At 41.4% G+C, this 15,651-nt stretch overlaps 2 protein-coding genes across 5 annotated transcripts in view; both read left to right on the forward strand.

The window, feature by feature from the left end:
* The window catches only part of WNK1 (WNK lysine deficient protein kinase 1), a 108,954-nt gene that overhangs the window by 63,396 nt on the left and 29,907 nt on the right, over positions 1-15,651 (forward strand). For 2 of the 4 annotated variants that reach the window (XM_075504265.1, XM_075504272.1), the window contains exons 7-13: positions 124-460; positions 1,539-1,726; positions 10,563-10,634; positions 11,253-11,402; positions 12,465-12,938; positions 14,096-14,377; positions 15,037-15,128. In XM_075504265.1, the coding sequence (XP_075360380.1) occupies positions 124-460; positions 1,539-1,726; positions 10,563-10,634; positions 11,253-11,402; positions 12,465-12,938; positions 14,096-14,377; positions 15,037-15,128 (1,595 nt within the window). The remainder of the gene's footprint in view (positions 1-123; positions 461-1,538; positions 1,727-10,562; positions 10,635-11,252; positions 11,403-12,464; positions 12,939-14,095; positions 14,378-15,036; positions 15,129-15,651) is intronic. The other 2 variants (XM_075504283.1, XM_075504294.1) reach the window with 2 other exon arrangements.
* LOC142411072 (uncharacterized) lies at positions 6,728-8,235 on the forward strand. The gene has a single exon (XM_075504338.1). The coding sequence runs from the start codon at positions 6,819-6,821 to the stop codon at positions 8,196-8,198; it is 1,380 nt and encodes a 459-aa protein (XP_075360453.1). The 5' UTR covers positions 6,728-6,818; the 3' UTR covers positions 8,199-8,235.

Here is a 15,651-nt window from a genome sequence, read left to right on the forward strand (position 1 = left end):
GTCTAGATATAAAACAGCTTCAGAAGTTTGTGAAAAGTTAGTGCCAGAGAGTGGTAGCTTATATTGTAGCACTACAACAGTGGCTGTCTATGACAGTCTGAATTCTGTGAATTCCTCCTTCAGGTGGAATCTGGCTATGTCTGTGAAGGGGATCACAAGACAATGGCGAAAGCTATCAAGGACAGGGTATCTTTGATTAAGCGAAAGCGAGAGCAGCGTCAGTTGGTGCGAGAAGAACAGGAGAAGAAGCTTCAGGAAGAAGGTAGTCAGAAGCAGCAGCTGGAGCAACAGCAACCATCAAGTGCTTCCCATGCAGGGTCAAAGCATCCCCTATCTGTCACTGGTACTACTCCTGTCCCCACTACTTCAGCATCGGTTTCTACACAAGTGGAGCCTGAAGAACCAGAAGCTGATCAACACCAACAACTGCAGTTCCAGCAACCCAGTATATCTATTCTTTGTAAGTGTGTCAGTTGGCTTATTTAGGAACTCTTGCACTTACACAGTTCCCCCCTTAGAGTCTTAAACTTTTGGTAGGTATAGCAGTAAATATCTTAAGATGTTGCTGTCTGCCATTGCTGTCTGCTGAAGAACATTAGCTCGCTAGAAAGCACAGCAAAATAAGATGCATTCCTGTGCCTTAGCTGAGCCAAGTCTTGGCACGCTTCACAGTCCAGTGTCTTAGCACAAAATCATTTTCCTTTGTTTCAAGTTAATACACTAAATGAACTGGGGCACGTGAAGCATGAACTCATGTCCTAGTTTTTGTTGCCCTCCTATAGGGAGAGTATATTCTCGCCCTGCAGAAGGCTGTATACTTTTGCACCAGTGCAGTTAGAGCTATTAGAAACACTCACTCAAATCCTTGTTAACTTATGTTTAAGGTGGAAATGAGATAATGTACAAGCAGTTTAGCTCATAATTTGCTTTCTGAAAAAAGGTTTCTTTTTTGGTTTTGCATACTATACATGAAAAGATGAATTAACACTCCTAACTTTTCCTCTTCTGCCATCCCAACATTTGAATCAGTACTTGAGTAATGATGGTAGATGAGAACTTCCGTATTAGAATGGTGAAGTTAGAAAGCAAATTACTATCTGCTCTGTAGGTAATAGGGATTTTAAGTTCTCTACTATGCCTGCATCAGGTGCATCTGCCAGCCAGCACAACAGACCTGTTTTATATGTCAGTGTAAAATTAAATAATTAAAAAACCCTGAAAGATCATTCATAACAATGTGGCATTTAAGTTTCTATTTCTAGTCTAACCTTTTATAGGAAGCACAGTTTACTGTTCAGTATCTTCCCAAAGAACTCCTGAAATTACTGATTTTTTTCAGAGGTTATGGGAAGGCATATTGATGAGGAAAAAAAAATTTTTTTTAACCCACTTAAATATTACAAGAGGGAAAATCCTGATAAGGTCCATGTGACATGGCACAAACATCAATCTAATAAACATCAATCTAATATTTGATTAAAGTTGTGAATCTAGACTGCAGTTCCTGAAATGTAGATTTTTATCTTTAACTTCTGCAGCTGATGGGACAGTTGACAGTGGCCAGGGGTCATCTGTTTATACCGAATCATGTGTGAGCAGTCAACAGACCGTGTCGTATGGTTCCCAGCATGACCAGTCAATCTCAACAGCTGCAGTCCAGGGATATGCAGCTTCAGTTGGCCAAGTGCAGTCGCAGCAGCATGGCGGATATCAGTCACCTGCAGCGGTAAGCCAGAACTTAAAGTATTGCAAATGCATGGAATTATTTTATTTTTTTATTTCTCTTGAAAGGTGAGAGGAAACTCTGCCAGGCAATCTTCGATGTGTGTTTTGTTTTGCATGTGATACAAATTGTGCATGGGAGTAGAAAAGGGGCTATTTTTGCAAGGTGATTGAGTCTAGGGGCAGGGGGAAGTGCAAGGGCATATTTGTCTTTAAAGGTTTTATTTAACCTTGAGTGCACTTAAGCAGAATGATGGGTTAGGTTTTTTTATGGAGGGAAGTAATGTCCTCAGAACAAGACTATCTCATGAAAGTAAGCATTTAATCTCATTTGGGAAGGTGATGTGTGTATGTGTATATGAAGTTACCAGGGATCAAGCTGTTGGTTTGATTTGAAGAAGGGATTAGAATAATTTGAGTTACTGTATAAGTATGAAACTGCTGTGTGTGTTCTGTGAGACTTTGATTACAGATTCTGCAGGTAAGACTTTTTTAACTGTTATAGAATGCTGCATGTGAGAACTCCAGACTGAAAAGACCCTATACCCTTGTTCCCAATTTTATTTCTAGCTTGTGTTGATTTGCTCATCAGTTGCCATGCGTATTCCTTTTCCCTGGAAAGTCTGCACTGGGCACAAATACTTTTCCTACTATGTTCATTTGTGTTGCCCTTTTATTTTGGTATGTTTTTTTTCCTTGGTATGTTTTTAGATCCGAGTATGAGAGTACGCAGAAATCTATTCTAACTCTGGAGTAGAACTTCTGCTACTGTTATATCGTCTTCAATGGTTCCCTTGTTGATTGTTTTTTACACAAATAAAAATAAAAATCTAAGCCTGAGGCAGAGACATTGTGGTATAATGTAGTAATAGCATAAGGGAGAAGATGTGACACTTAAGACTGAGGGTCCTCGCTTTTTTTGGTACCTGTGGTTGTAGGCTTTATTACAGAGTCGTTGGTGTTACTAGCTTTTTGGAAAACATGCTGGTTTCACTCACAAGCAAAGTATCTCCATCTTTTTCAAGGGCACTTAACCTGAAGCTTGTGGTACTGCTAGTCCTTGACCAAATGAGTTTTTAATCCCTCTAAGCTCTTGTTGTGGATAAGCCACATTTTGGTGTGTGGGCATATATTGGACCAGAAGCCATTTCACTGTCTTGGGCTGGCTAGCTTCCAGGTTGAAAGACCATAATCCTAGAGGGGATGGGAGAACAAGAGGTATAGTCAAGCTGCCTAGTTCACTGCTAAAATGTGCTCATGCTCTATGATGATGACAGTGGTACCAGGAGGTTGACAGAATGGAGTAGAACACTACAGGAACTACTAACAGTTTGTTGGGAAGACAGAATGACAAGTCAAAATTACATTGACAACTGGAGAAATGGCCTTAAAAAGAAATAGAATGCAGTTCAATCAGGACAAGAACAAGGTTCATGTTTAAACAGGAATAATCAGCTACACAAGTACAGGATGAGCAACAAGTGACTAGGCAGCAATTCTGCCAAAAAAGAGGGGAAAAAAAAACCAAAAAAGGGTCAGGGATTACATTGGACCACAGGCTGGACATGGTCAAAAACATCATGCTGTTGTGAAAAAAGCAAACATCATGTAAAGTGAAGTAGTTCTTCTGCTCTTGGCCATTGGTAAGTCTGTCCTGGACACCCTGCATGAGCGAATTTGAGGGTGAATTGGGAGCAAATTCAGAGGAGAGTGACAAAAAAACCCCACCAGAAATACAGAAAACATGGTTTTGTGGGAAGACTGGAAGAGTTAAGCTGAGCCTGTGAAAGATGATCTTGAAGAGAGAGAAAGCTGTAAAGACTGCTGTAAACTAGGAGGAGCCTAATCAGATCACAACATTGTTGTCAGATAGAATAAGAAATAATAAGACTGAATTGCAGCATGGAATTATTGTTTGGGAAGGGTTTTTTTTCTAATCAACAAGGACAGTTAAGTACTGCAGTCTCCATAACTGGAGATGTTTCTGAACAGGTTAGATTAATTAGAGTCAGGAATAACATGTATAACTAGTCTTGCTTTGGAACAGGTGAAGATTATGGGTAAAGTATTTATTTAACCCTTTGAGTTCCCTTATGCCTCTCCCAAATTTTTGAGCAGTCTAGAAAGATTTCTCACATCAGAAATCTTGAAATTCAGATCTCCACTGGATATCTTGAGGTTTTTTCCCTGGAGGTCTGTATATGATTTCAGTTACATTAAGAAATTGTGGATTACATCCATAAGTGGCATATACCATTAGAGAAGGAAAACTTGCAGTTGAAGGCTGCCTCTTTCTATTCACTTAAAATACAACAAAACACACCAAAAAAGCAATAACAAAAACCAACCAACCAACACAAACCCCCTAATTCTGATTTGTCCAGTTTGGTTGGATTTTGACCTATGGCTTTCTGGATTGTGGTAAGATCACAAAATCTTGATGCTTTTATTGTCCCAGTGTCTGGAAAATGCTTGTCTAAGACTAATTTTACTGAATTTTCCATGTTAAACCAACTTTTTTCCACAAATCGTGTTGTAGAATGGGTAATGTTTAAATTTTTATGGTAATGTTTTAATTAATAAAGAGCCAGCTGCATACAGTTAGTCCACTTAATTCAGGCAAGGAGGTACCCAAGCAGAGAGACTGGTGAGGTGATATGTATAAACACACATCCACTCACTAAACTAAGAATGAATGTTTGAAAAGTCATTAGTATCTGTTTAGTTTTTTCTATTTGTCAGACTACCAGATGCTGAGTACACACAGTATGGGCTGCACCAGTGGCCCCAGAGAAAATATTCTCTCCTTTTGCTCTGCCTTCCACATGCTTCTTGTAAGGGTACTAGGGAACTTTCCTCACTGCTCAGTAACCTAAGGCAAACTTGGGTCCTCAGAGGTGCACATAGCCTGTTCCCAGTGTGTGTTGGCATTCATTCACCATTTCTCATATCTTCTTGCACACATAGTAGTCAGTATTGGACCTCTCATGGTGTGTCTGCATTTCTTTTCTACCTCATTATAGTTTTTGCTGGTTTTGTTTTTCATTTTTTTGAAGTGTTCAATTCTTAACTTTTGTTTTCCTCCTTTAGCCTCAACGTGGTCGTAGCATGTCAGTTTGTGTCCCCCACCTTCCTGCTCTTCCCTCTATGTCCTGCATCCCTCTCAGTGCTCCTTGCACCCCACCACCAGCGCTGTCTGCACCTCTTTCTCCTTTCTACCTTCGGACTGTCCCTGAAGAAACCTTTGCAGAAAAGCTTTCTAAAGCCCTGGAAAGTGTCCTGCCCATGCACTCTGCCTCTCCACGCAAGCATCGACGCTCCAGCCTGCCCTCCCTCTCTGTCAGTCCTGTATGTGTTGCCATTTGCCTACTGGCACAGTAAGATAAGTTATCATTAAATACATCCTGGACTTTGGGCATTTTTAAAATGAGAGAATGAAGAGCTTATTCCTTATACTGTGCTGCTGGAATGTTGATCTTTTTTGGGAAGCAGTACACTTAAACATTATCAAATGGTGGCTGACCATTTTTTTTTTTTTTTTTTTTTTTTTGTATTTTAGGATAGTATAACTGTGAATTACCCAGTTGTATCACAGCAGGTAAAGGGAAAGACTAGTTCTTATCCTCCTAAGTCAGAAGACCAGCTTTTCATTTTCCAACTTCTAAGCAAGCATTGAATGCTAATTAAACCCTGCACAGAACAACCAGCTTTTAAAGCTTGGTTGCTGTGGCTCATTATTTTAAAAGGTTTGGCTAGCTGTGGTAGTGATACTAGAAATTCAGAGTATGAATACTTTTGAGGATTTTTCTGTAAGTTTTAATCAGAAATGCCACTTCAGCTGCTTCTTGATTAGAAGAAGCCATTGTTTCATGTTTCTCAGAAGGTTAGATGCAAGATAGCTTGCAGGACAGGAGGAAGTCTATTTTCAGTTTTAGGCTTCGATTTACATGAAATATATTTTGAGAAACACTTCTCTGTGCCTGAAGTGTGTGAACTAATTTTCAGAACATAGGAAGAGTTCTTCATCCTGTAGAACCTTCTTGTTAGTGTTGGTCAATATGGAAATTTGCTGCTGCTTTTCCAGAAAAAAGGGGCTGGGAAGAAACAGAACAATGTGGAAACAGCAACTCGCAAAAGTCATAAATGGCATCTGTCTTAAAGACAGTATATTTGCTACCGACTCTTGCAATTTTTTTTTTTCCCTTTAGGATTGATAATACGTTGTCTCTCAGCATACTGTAGGCAAGGATGAAAAAATGCAGAATTGTGAAGTTGTTTCGTATTCTTACATAGAACTTGCTTTAGTGAAAATTTCCCTACAAATCTTAAATAAGATGAGCCTCATCTGAAGTAGTACATCAGATGGAGTGGAATTGCCTGCAGACCCTGCTGTTGCTAAACCTGTGAATGTTTTATTGTCCAGGCAAGAGTTAGGTTTGTTTCAGTGAATTCTAATTTCCTATGTGAAAAGGTATGATCAGAAGTGATCAAAGGGGTCAAAAGAGATGATCAAATTGGGCAGAATCAAAAGGCTCTGCAGTTTTATCGTACATTTTTTTTTCATCTGTGGGCTGGAATGGTTCAGCTCTGTCTCGTAAAAGGTTTCTCTTTAGCTCTCTGGGTTGCATACAGAACACACCCCTGACAGGACACTAGCACTGTGGTTTTTGTGTTGGATAATATTAACATTTAATGCCATTTTATCTTGTAGTTGCAAACTAGGGGCTCTGCATTGTTGCTGCTATCAAGTTCTGAATTTTCATATTCCCCATATGGCAATAACCTCAGGGGGTTGATTGGCTTTCAAGCACTGATCACAATGGATAGCCTGTGACAATAGATCTCATTCCATTGTCAGGAGCAAAACTGGTCTATTTTTGTGAATTATTGGAATTGGACTGGAAAAGCAGCTCTAACACAAGCAAATGTTTCCATTTGTAGCTATGCCTGCCATGGATGTATTTAATGGATATTTACAACTCACCTAAATTTCCTAAGTATTGTATGTTTTTGACCATGAATTGAGTAGTCATTCTATAAAGTTACTTCACAGAACTGCCTAGTGAACTGTGCATGTTGATGTGCTTTCACTTTTAATGTATGAATTACTTGTCTTGTTCATGTCAATACAGCCTCAGCATCCGCGTGGGGGAACACCAACGTTCCCAGATTCACAGATATTTTTCCCAACCGTTCATGAACGGCCGGTGTCTTTCTCACCACCACCTGTCTGCCCGCCGAAGGTGGCAGTTGCTCAGCGGCGCAAGAGCACTTCATTTTTGGAAGCCCAAACTTGCCACTTCCAGCCATTGCTGAAGACTGGCCAGAGTTTAGTTCCACCTGGTGGTAGCCCCACCAATTGGACACCAGAGGCATTTGTTATGCTGGGCACGGCAGCTCAGAGAGTCGCTGGAGAGCCTCTGCATGTGCAAGTTAATCCCGTGTTTGAGCCAGCTCCTGTACACAGTGACTATAGATCTGGACCAACACCTCCAGAGGATGCTCACTACAGAATGCATCCAGAAGCTGTATATCTGGTGGGCATGCACTATCCATCACAGGTATCGGAGCAGTATGATCAAGTAGCTTATAACTCTCATGCGACTGAACAACATTTGAAGCAGGTCTCTGAGTCAAACCATGGGCAAGGTGGTCCTCCACAAAGCTCTGTGTTCGACTTTCAATCGGGGCAAACGTACCTGGCAAGACATGTTCAGAACCTGAGGTTGGATTCTGGGATGGGTCCCCTTTCTCCATTATCCAGTGTTTCAGCTCCTCTGAGTGCAGATCCTGCTCAGATGACATTCCACCAGGTATTTGTTCCACACTCTGCCCCGGCTGTGCTCTCTCACGGTGGTGATGGCAGAGCGAGCTGTGTCTTTGAGTTCCATGTGCACACACCGACTTCTGCTCCAGCAGAAGGGGCAGTTTTACCCCAGCGGGTCTACCGAAGTCGCCGGGGCTCTATGGAGACCAGTCAAGAGGAATCCACTCAAGGCATAGGGTCGCATGGTCGGCTTCAGCCTGTGACAGAGGAGCAGTGTAACTATCTTGGTCCTGAGTTAACAGGTCCCAGAGGGGGCTCTGCCAGGCGGAGCTGGCCGGAAGGAAGCCCAGAATACTCCAGTGATTCCTCACAGCTGACTTCCTCTGACACTGGCGATTTCCAGTCTCCTCCCCCTACAGGGGGGTCATCTTCTGCTTTTGGTTCAGACTTCTCATTGCCCATTGTTCAGCTGCCTCAGAAGGTATTGCAAGAGTCGCAGCTCTTCATCTGCTTCCCTCAGGGAGCCTCGACTCAGCAGGCCTTGTCCACCTCGCTTTCATCAGGACCACCTGCACTCTATCCTCAGGTTACAGGAGCAAACCCTTCCAGAATTTCTCTACTTTTTATAAGTCATACCTTGCTCTTAGACTTGCTCCATGTGGTTCTAAGTATTAGCATTCATGGGGGTGTCTTTCCACCAAGTCAGTAGTATACTAGGATCTCTTTAACTTACTAGGTTGCAATGAAATAATGAGGTATCTTATTTCTGTCACACAGACCAAGTGACAAGCAGCCACTTGGTCTGTGTTCAGCTTTGGCTGAAATACTGGTAGGGCTTTTGTGTTAAGGGTAACAAATGGTCAGTGTTCCTCTAGTCCTGGACTAGTTGTTCTTTGGCAAGAGATAGCTGGAGTACCAAATTGGCTTTTAACAAGGGGTTTAATGAAATGTATCTTCTTCGCAGTTTGAATCAGCAGTGATGGTAAAACTTGCTTTGTATTTTTGTTCTGCTCCTTCGCCATTTAATGAGGGTGTGTTATTTGAAGTTGAACTTTCGTATGCATAATGTTTCATTAGACAACAACAAGGTTAATTTGGTGACTGTCCGAAATGCAGGAGCTTTTTCTAGGCTTGGGGGAAGAAAGTGGGAAGAGAGGAATAGAAGGAGCTACATTATGTACATGTACACGGATTTGGAAGTGTACTTGCAGGATCATTAAAGAAACTAAACAAGCTGAGTAGTAAATTACTGGCGCAAACAACTGTTGCTAATAAGTATTGCTTCCTTATGAGCCTAGAATATGGTGTCCTCTTAAAAAGCAAAATTTGAGGCCTGAAGCTTAGTTTGGAGGTACATGTTTTATCAGCATATATGGTATTTGCACTTGCAATAGTCAGTAATGCATTTGTACACTGTGACTGTGAGGTGTATGTGTATATACATTGTGTCTGCACTTGTAGTCTGAAACTTTCCATGAGATAATTTTTTGTGAAAAGAGAGGATTTACTTTAAGTAGACTTCTCTCTTACTCCTGTTCTTGGAATTAGGACCTCTGACATTTCAGTGATTGGAATATTAGCAACTTTGGGATTTGTGTGAAGGAACTGGAAGAGAATCTTTTTGCTTTTTGTGGTGAGATCAAGAACTAAGTATTTAAGGCATTCTGTATGGGATAATAAAGGTGTTTTATTAAAGCTGAAACAGCTTTAATCACTAGTCTAATAGATAGTAATTTTGATGCGTAGGAGATCTTGTGGAATGAAGCTGCTATGCAAGAAGCTTGAAAATTACTTGGGGATTGTTTTTACATAAACCACCATTGTTAAACTTCAGGAGGTGAATTCTGATGGATGTAAAATACATCCAGAAAACACAATAAGGCATCACAATTATTTTACAGAATATAAGTTCTGGGATCTTTTATCTAATTCATTAAAAGATCAGAATTTTAAAGCACAAACGAGTCAATGTGAACAGATGTTACAGCAGTGGGATATAGCACACATTTAGATCCTAGCCCATAAGGGCCTCAAGCCTCTAAAAGAGCAAAAAAAAAAAAAGTTCTTTTCATTGGCGCTCTGCTTTCCCCAAAGTTTCTATAATTAAAAAAGTATGTAATTTTAATAAACTTGCCCCTAATAAGCTTCTACAAGCTGAATGATCACAGCATTAAGGAATTTTAGTAGATATTTCTGATATGATACATATGCACCAAAGTGGTGCATGCTCAGGGAACTCATCTGGAGGTCTTTGCCTAGTTGTCTCCCAGGATCTGATAAAGAAATATAATGGTCACAAAAATAATAATGAAAATTCTGGATCTGACCAAAAATGTCAGCCTCAAAAATAATGATGAAAATCCATTCCATTTTCCTGTATGTCTTCCACATCCATTTGTATGCCACTCATGCATTTTTTTTCATTGCTTATTCATTCAGAAATTCTGTCTTAGGTAGAATGTGGACCCCCAGATTTCTTCAATATCTAGTTCTTGATAGCCTTTGAATGGTAGCGAGTCTGGAAATGATTTCTAGCTTGTATTTTGACATGCCTCTCAAAGGGAACTCACGACACGTATGTGTATTGAGTACTTTGTTATTGGTCTAGAATTCTATGTGTCTTTGATTTTTTTTTTTTAACAGACAGTTTTATTTCTTTCTAGCCTCCTTTTATCTCCCCACCTAACTGTGTTTAGAACACATGTAAAGGTAAAACTTAATGCCTGTATTTCCAGCTACCATACCAAGGCATCCTGCTCTTAAAGCATCATCAGTGGAAGAAGCAGCTGGTAGGCTGATCTGTCTCATGTTGAGGGGTGTGTGGGTTGCAAAGACTTTCTGTATTGGTTGTTTTGGAAGACTTAAAATGGAGTTCAGTACTTTTCCAGATTGCTCTGCTTTGTTCTGGTCATAGTGGGATTTGGCCATAAGGACTGGTTGTCCAAAAGGACAGCTAGAAACCTGTTCCAATCAGATCATTCCAGGCAGAAATTATTTTAACTGCCTGCTGCAGAAACCATAGGGGTTTTTAAGCTGATTCTCTGTCTTTTTTTTTTCCTTTCCCCTCCTCCAGACGCAGGTGCAAGGCCAGTCAGCCTCAAGCAGTGCATCGGTGCCATCCCAGCCTGCCCAACACACTCAGCAGGTAAGATCAACTGTTCCTAAACCCAGGACTAAACTACTTTTAGTATAGGATTTTGATGACTCTTAAAGAGCAACTGACTACCTCTGTCCCCCACTTCAACCCATAGTTTTGGACAAAAGCAAAGGAATCCTCTGGTTCTCAGCCATTCTAACATGCTATGCAATTAACTTCATCGACTTTCTGAAATTTATTTTTAGAATCGTGTTAATGCTTGTTTTCATGTGTCTGTCTTCCCCAACTTCCACCTGAGCTTGCAGTGGAGGTCCCATTCAAGGGGAGGCATGTCAGGATTTGAAAGTTAGACAGGCAAACTTCATTCTCATGATTTCTTCTAACTGGAAATACTATCTTCTGCAACATCCTCTTCTCTTAACTGCCTTTTCTTCCTTTATAGAATCTTCATTCTTGTTTTCACAGGTGAAATAATTCTGTTGCAAGATTTGGTGCTGGTAATGGAGTTGTATTAGTAACGCTAATAAGTAATTGCTAAAGCTTAATGGACTCAGAAGAACCACTGGTGTCACTTATGAGGGAGTAAAAAGTAGAATTTAAATAGGATATGCTTTAAAAACTTCCGTGGGGGGAAAAAATAGCTTCTGCCTCTTCTCCCTACTACAGAATGCACAGCAGCCAGCCTCTTCCCAACAGCCTGGACAGTACCAGCTGCAGCAGCCATCAGTTTCTGCTGGCGCCACTCCCACACAAACTGTCTCTCAAACTCAAACTTCACAGATTATGCCAATGCCTCAGGCAGCAGCTGGGACACAGGTAAACAAAATTCTTCTTTCTAGTGGAAGATTTTTTTTTTTCTTCTTCACAGCTGGCAAATTCAACATGCTGCTACTTTCACTTTTGTCGTCTTTTTGAATGGTTCCAAAACATTCATCCAGATAATAGTATTCTTAGTGTGCCACAACTGTCAATTTTGTTAGAAAATGTGTTGGAAACCCTTTCTTTCACACATGGCAGTCATGAGTAATTTGAGGGAGGGATAGCACTTCCATGCACAAAGATCTTTAAGTTGTCAAAAATATCATGAGGCATATTGATGAATGGTATATTATGAATGGATTTTCAGGAACTTGTCATTTCGCTGCTTCCCATCAATGTCTATCTTCTGCACCATTATGTGTGTAAAACATGTTCACTTATTCAGGTAGTGAACCATAAGGACTGCCTTCTCTACTCTGTCATCTTTCTTATTCAGCTCTTCTCCTTTACTCCCTGATGAAGAAGCTTCTGTTACTGAGTATTACTTCATTTTGGCTCATATCTCTGTCTTGAACATGTGAGCCTTGATTTTTGTTTTTAAAATTGTTGTTTTGTTGCTTGTTCATCTAAACTGCCTTTCCAGTTGCATCGTTCGCTGGCTTTAATTGACATATCCCCTGCCATTCTCTGAATGCTGGCACAGTGGCTTTTCATTCTCCGTTGCTTTAGTCCCCATACCCAAGGCTGACAGATTTGTTGAAAGATTTGCACTTCTTTCCTGTAAGAAGGCAGGCTTGGCTCTGGGGACAGAGTTGAGGGGAATTTGATTCTGTTTATGCACAAGTCAGTGCTTCAGGGTATTCAAACGTTGCTCTTTCACCCTGTGTGGGTGTCTGTTTCAAGAGCCTGTTGAGTTCTTCAGGGGAAGTGTTGTGAAGTGAGGACCTTTTGGAACTCCAGCCAACTTCCCAGCCACTCTGCCAACTGTGCTCCCCACCCACTTTAACAGAGTGCTGTAACTTGAATAATTCTTTCTTTGACTAATGCATAAAAATTCTGCTTTCTGCAGCCCTGCTTTAAAAAAAAAAAAATCTATCTCTATTTTCTTTACCTCCCCAGCTTCCTGTTTCCCAACCAGTGTCGATCATCCAAGGCGAGCCTCAATTACCTGTTGCAGCACCTTCCCTCCCTCAGCCTTCAGTTGCCCCATCAGTCCCCATTGGCTCTCATTTTCTACCCATGGGACAGCCCTTGCCAACTTCCATGGTTCCCCAGTTCTCAGTGTCTCAGTTGCCTGTAGCAGCTCCTCATGTGTCAGTGGCTCAGCCAGGTTTCCAGTCCCTGCCCATTTCAATGGCAGCTGGCATGAATCAGCCATTGCTCACACTGGCAACGTCTGCTGCGTCAACCACTGTCCCTGTAGGATCAACCGTTGTCCCTAGCCAGCTTCCCACATTGATGCAGCCTGTGGCTCAGTTGCCCAGCCAGGTTCTCCCGCAGCTCCTGCAGCCAGCTGTCCAGTCCGTGGGATTGCCAGTCAGCATTGGACAAGCTGCTGAGGCTTCACTTCCTGCTGGAGATGCTCTTTACCAGGTATTGTTGCAAGCCAGCAGAGCTCTTCTCCACATTTTTACCTGTTCCTCTAAGGTACCAGATTGGAACTGTGTGCCCTGGCCAACTCACTTCTCATAAGAGAGCCATTAAGCCATGAAGATGAATTCTGTTGTGTGATAAAGGACTGTTTTAAGGAAGGAGGAAAAAAAAAAAAGTTCTTGGATGCCCTGGTGTTTTCAGTTTTTCATATTGGGCAATGGAATTTTTCTAAAATGACAGAATCATAGTGCAGGACTTCTGTCAACCACTGTGTGAAAGAGAACAGCTATATATCCAAGAGATTTGTCAACCTGGAAAAAAAAGGCAAAAAATTGTGATTTTAAAAATGGGGGATGTGTGTTGGAAAGAAAATCAATGGCAACATATTCAGCGATGTCAGTATTTCATTCCAAGTTTGGGAAGGGGAAGGGAGGTGGGGAAGGAGGGACATGGACTTTCTAGAAATAAGTGAGATGGCATGGATCTGGAACGTGATGTAAGTACCTGATGCTAGTCATGAAATGCTAGACTGTTGGGCACAGACTGCTTCAGCTACTTTGTGCGATCACTGTAAAAATGGCAATCTGAGTAGCGACAAAAATAGTGACTCGGCATATGATTGTTCTTCTAGAACAAAAATTGTATACATGTAGAAATATCTGCACTGGGATTATAAGGAGTGCTGTAGAATAGAAACAGTGTGTAGGGATGTTCCTTGGTTCCTGGGTCAGCTCATGATGAGAAGACAGGAAGAACACTAGAGTGTTTTTGCTATTAGTCTCAAGAATCAGCATCAGTTGCATAACATCATCTGAGCAGTAGTTGTTCAGCCTGAAAATTCTTCAAACGCATTTCAAGTCTGAGGCCTTAAAATATTAAGCCAAATAGGCAGCTATAAGAGTTGGGAGACGAAGATTGTTTTGCCTAAGACTTGCAACTTTGAGTGGGAATTTTCTTGTTCAAGCATGGTGACTCACAGGCTGGGCTTTGGCTACATGAATGGTTTGCTTCTCTGGGAAGATAGACTTTGGGAGTGCTTGAACAAGTATGGAAGGTTGGAACGCACCCCTGAAATGGATACTCTTTTTTTTTTTTTTTAAACTCGTTTCCTAATTAGCTCTGACATTCACTAACTTGACTCCTCATGTCTATTACAGGGCTTCCCACCTCGGCTGCCGCCTCAATACCCAGGCGACTCGAATGTTGCACCTTCCTCTGCTGTGGCCTCTGTTAGCATTCCTTCTGCCGTACTGTCCCCTCCCTTACCCACAGATGCAATGGCTCAGCCAGGCTATCTTGCTCCTGTTGTGCAGCCGTATGTGGAGCAGAACGTTTTGGTTCCCATGGGCAGCCTAGGAGGACAGGTTCAAGTGCCCCAGCCTACAGTGAGTTTAGCACAACAGGCCCCATCTGCCTCCTCGCAGCAGGCAGTTTTGGAGGTAAATATGTTGAATATAATGTAACAATACATTTAGGGCATTTGAATTATGCAACAGTGTATGTGTGTGGGGAGCTAATCCCTTCCATGCTTGTGTTCAGTTGGAAATTAATATTTCAAATGACCTTTTTCTTACAGCAGAATGTCATGCCAATGTGGGGACCTTGTTGTCACTGGCTGTTCTGTTGGGAAGTGAGTGTGCATCCTGCAGGCAAAAACCTGTTAACACTTCACTTCTTGCTAGTACTGTAGAACATTTTTGCCATATCAAAGACAAATGGCAGCCGATAGCCTTTGAGTCGTTACGCTTATTCCCTGCAGCGTTGTTCTTGCTAGGGAGAATTTGAATTGTCTTTGTGTTCTGCATTGGCTTGCCTTTTGCACATTCTGTTAGTAAGACTGTGGCTGCATGGCAAACTGTAGTGACACGTAGCAGTAGAAAGGATGGCTGCTTTCCTCTCCCCACCCCTCCCCAGATGATGATTTGCTTCACTGCAGTTTGCTCTAGAATCTTTTGTAAATTAGAGCTGTCCAGATGCCAGCTGTTTGAAGTTCTAAAAAGTTTACAGCTGATTTGGGAGGAAACATTGAAGACTACTGTGTTACTTGAAAAGGAACGGTATTCTTTGGAGGGTTGTTGATGTAGGTTTCTATCCATAGGGTGCTCAGGGAGTCTCACAGACTGCTCCTTCAGAGGCTCTTCCAGCAACACAGCCTGCTCAGTCCACCCCTTTGGCTTCCTCTATGGATAGGTAAGTATTGTTTTCTTTTCACAAAACTGAACTTCAATTTCATGTGTTAGATTATTCTTCCTTGGGTGATCTTTAGGTATCTTTTTGCACCAGGGATATTTTTTTCACTGAGGGTGTTCTTGAGGATGTGAGGAAATAAACTTCCTAGAGGAAAAATAGGCTTATGAGAGTTGGAGTAAGTTTTGATTTACAGCAGGGTATGGAGGGCGTAAATACGATTGTGTATAGTGATTTAACTTCTAATCCTTTTTTATTTGTTATGTCAAATGGATCATAAGGGATGTTTTTCTATCCTTTTGGCACTTAAACAGAATTCAAACTCCAAATAGCTTGAAAACATATTCAGAAGATATATTTGTACAACTTGGTTTGCAAGAGATATGTAGCTGAATAATTACTATTAGAATTGCTATTCAAGCAACCCTGAGTGTTGACAGGACTCTTCTCTCCTTCTCCATGATTAACAGGCATCTACTGCTATCCAGAAGAGAATACCATCTGGTAGGGTAAACTGTATTGTTGC

The sequence above is a fragment of the Mycteria americana genome, chromosome 1 (assembly GCF_035582795.1).
Source record: "Mycteria americana isolate JAX WOST 10 ecotype Jacksonville Zoo and Gardens chromosome 1, USCA_MyAme_1.0, whole genome shotgun sequence".
Taxonomy (NCBI): Eukaryota; Metazoa; Chordata; class Aves; order Ciconiiformes; family Ciconiidae; genus Mycteria; species Mycteria americana.

Bases quoted from the DNA above. Each gene is read 5' to 3' on its own strand.
- LOC142411072 (XM_075504338.1), top strand. From the start codon at position 6,819: ATGTATGAATTACTTGTCTTGTTCATGTCAATACAGCCTCAGCATCCG.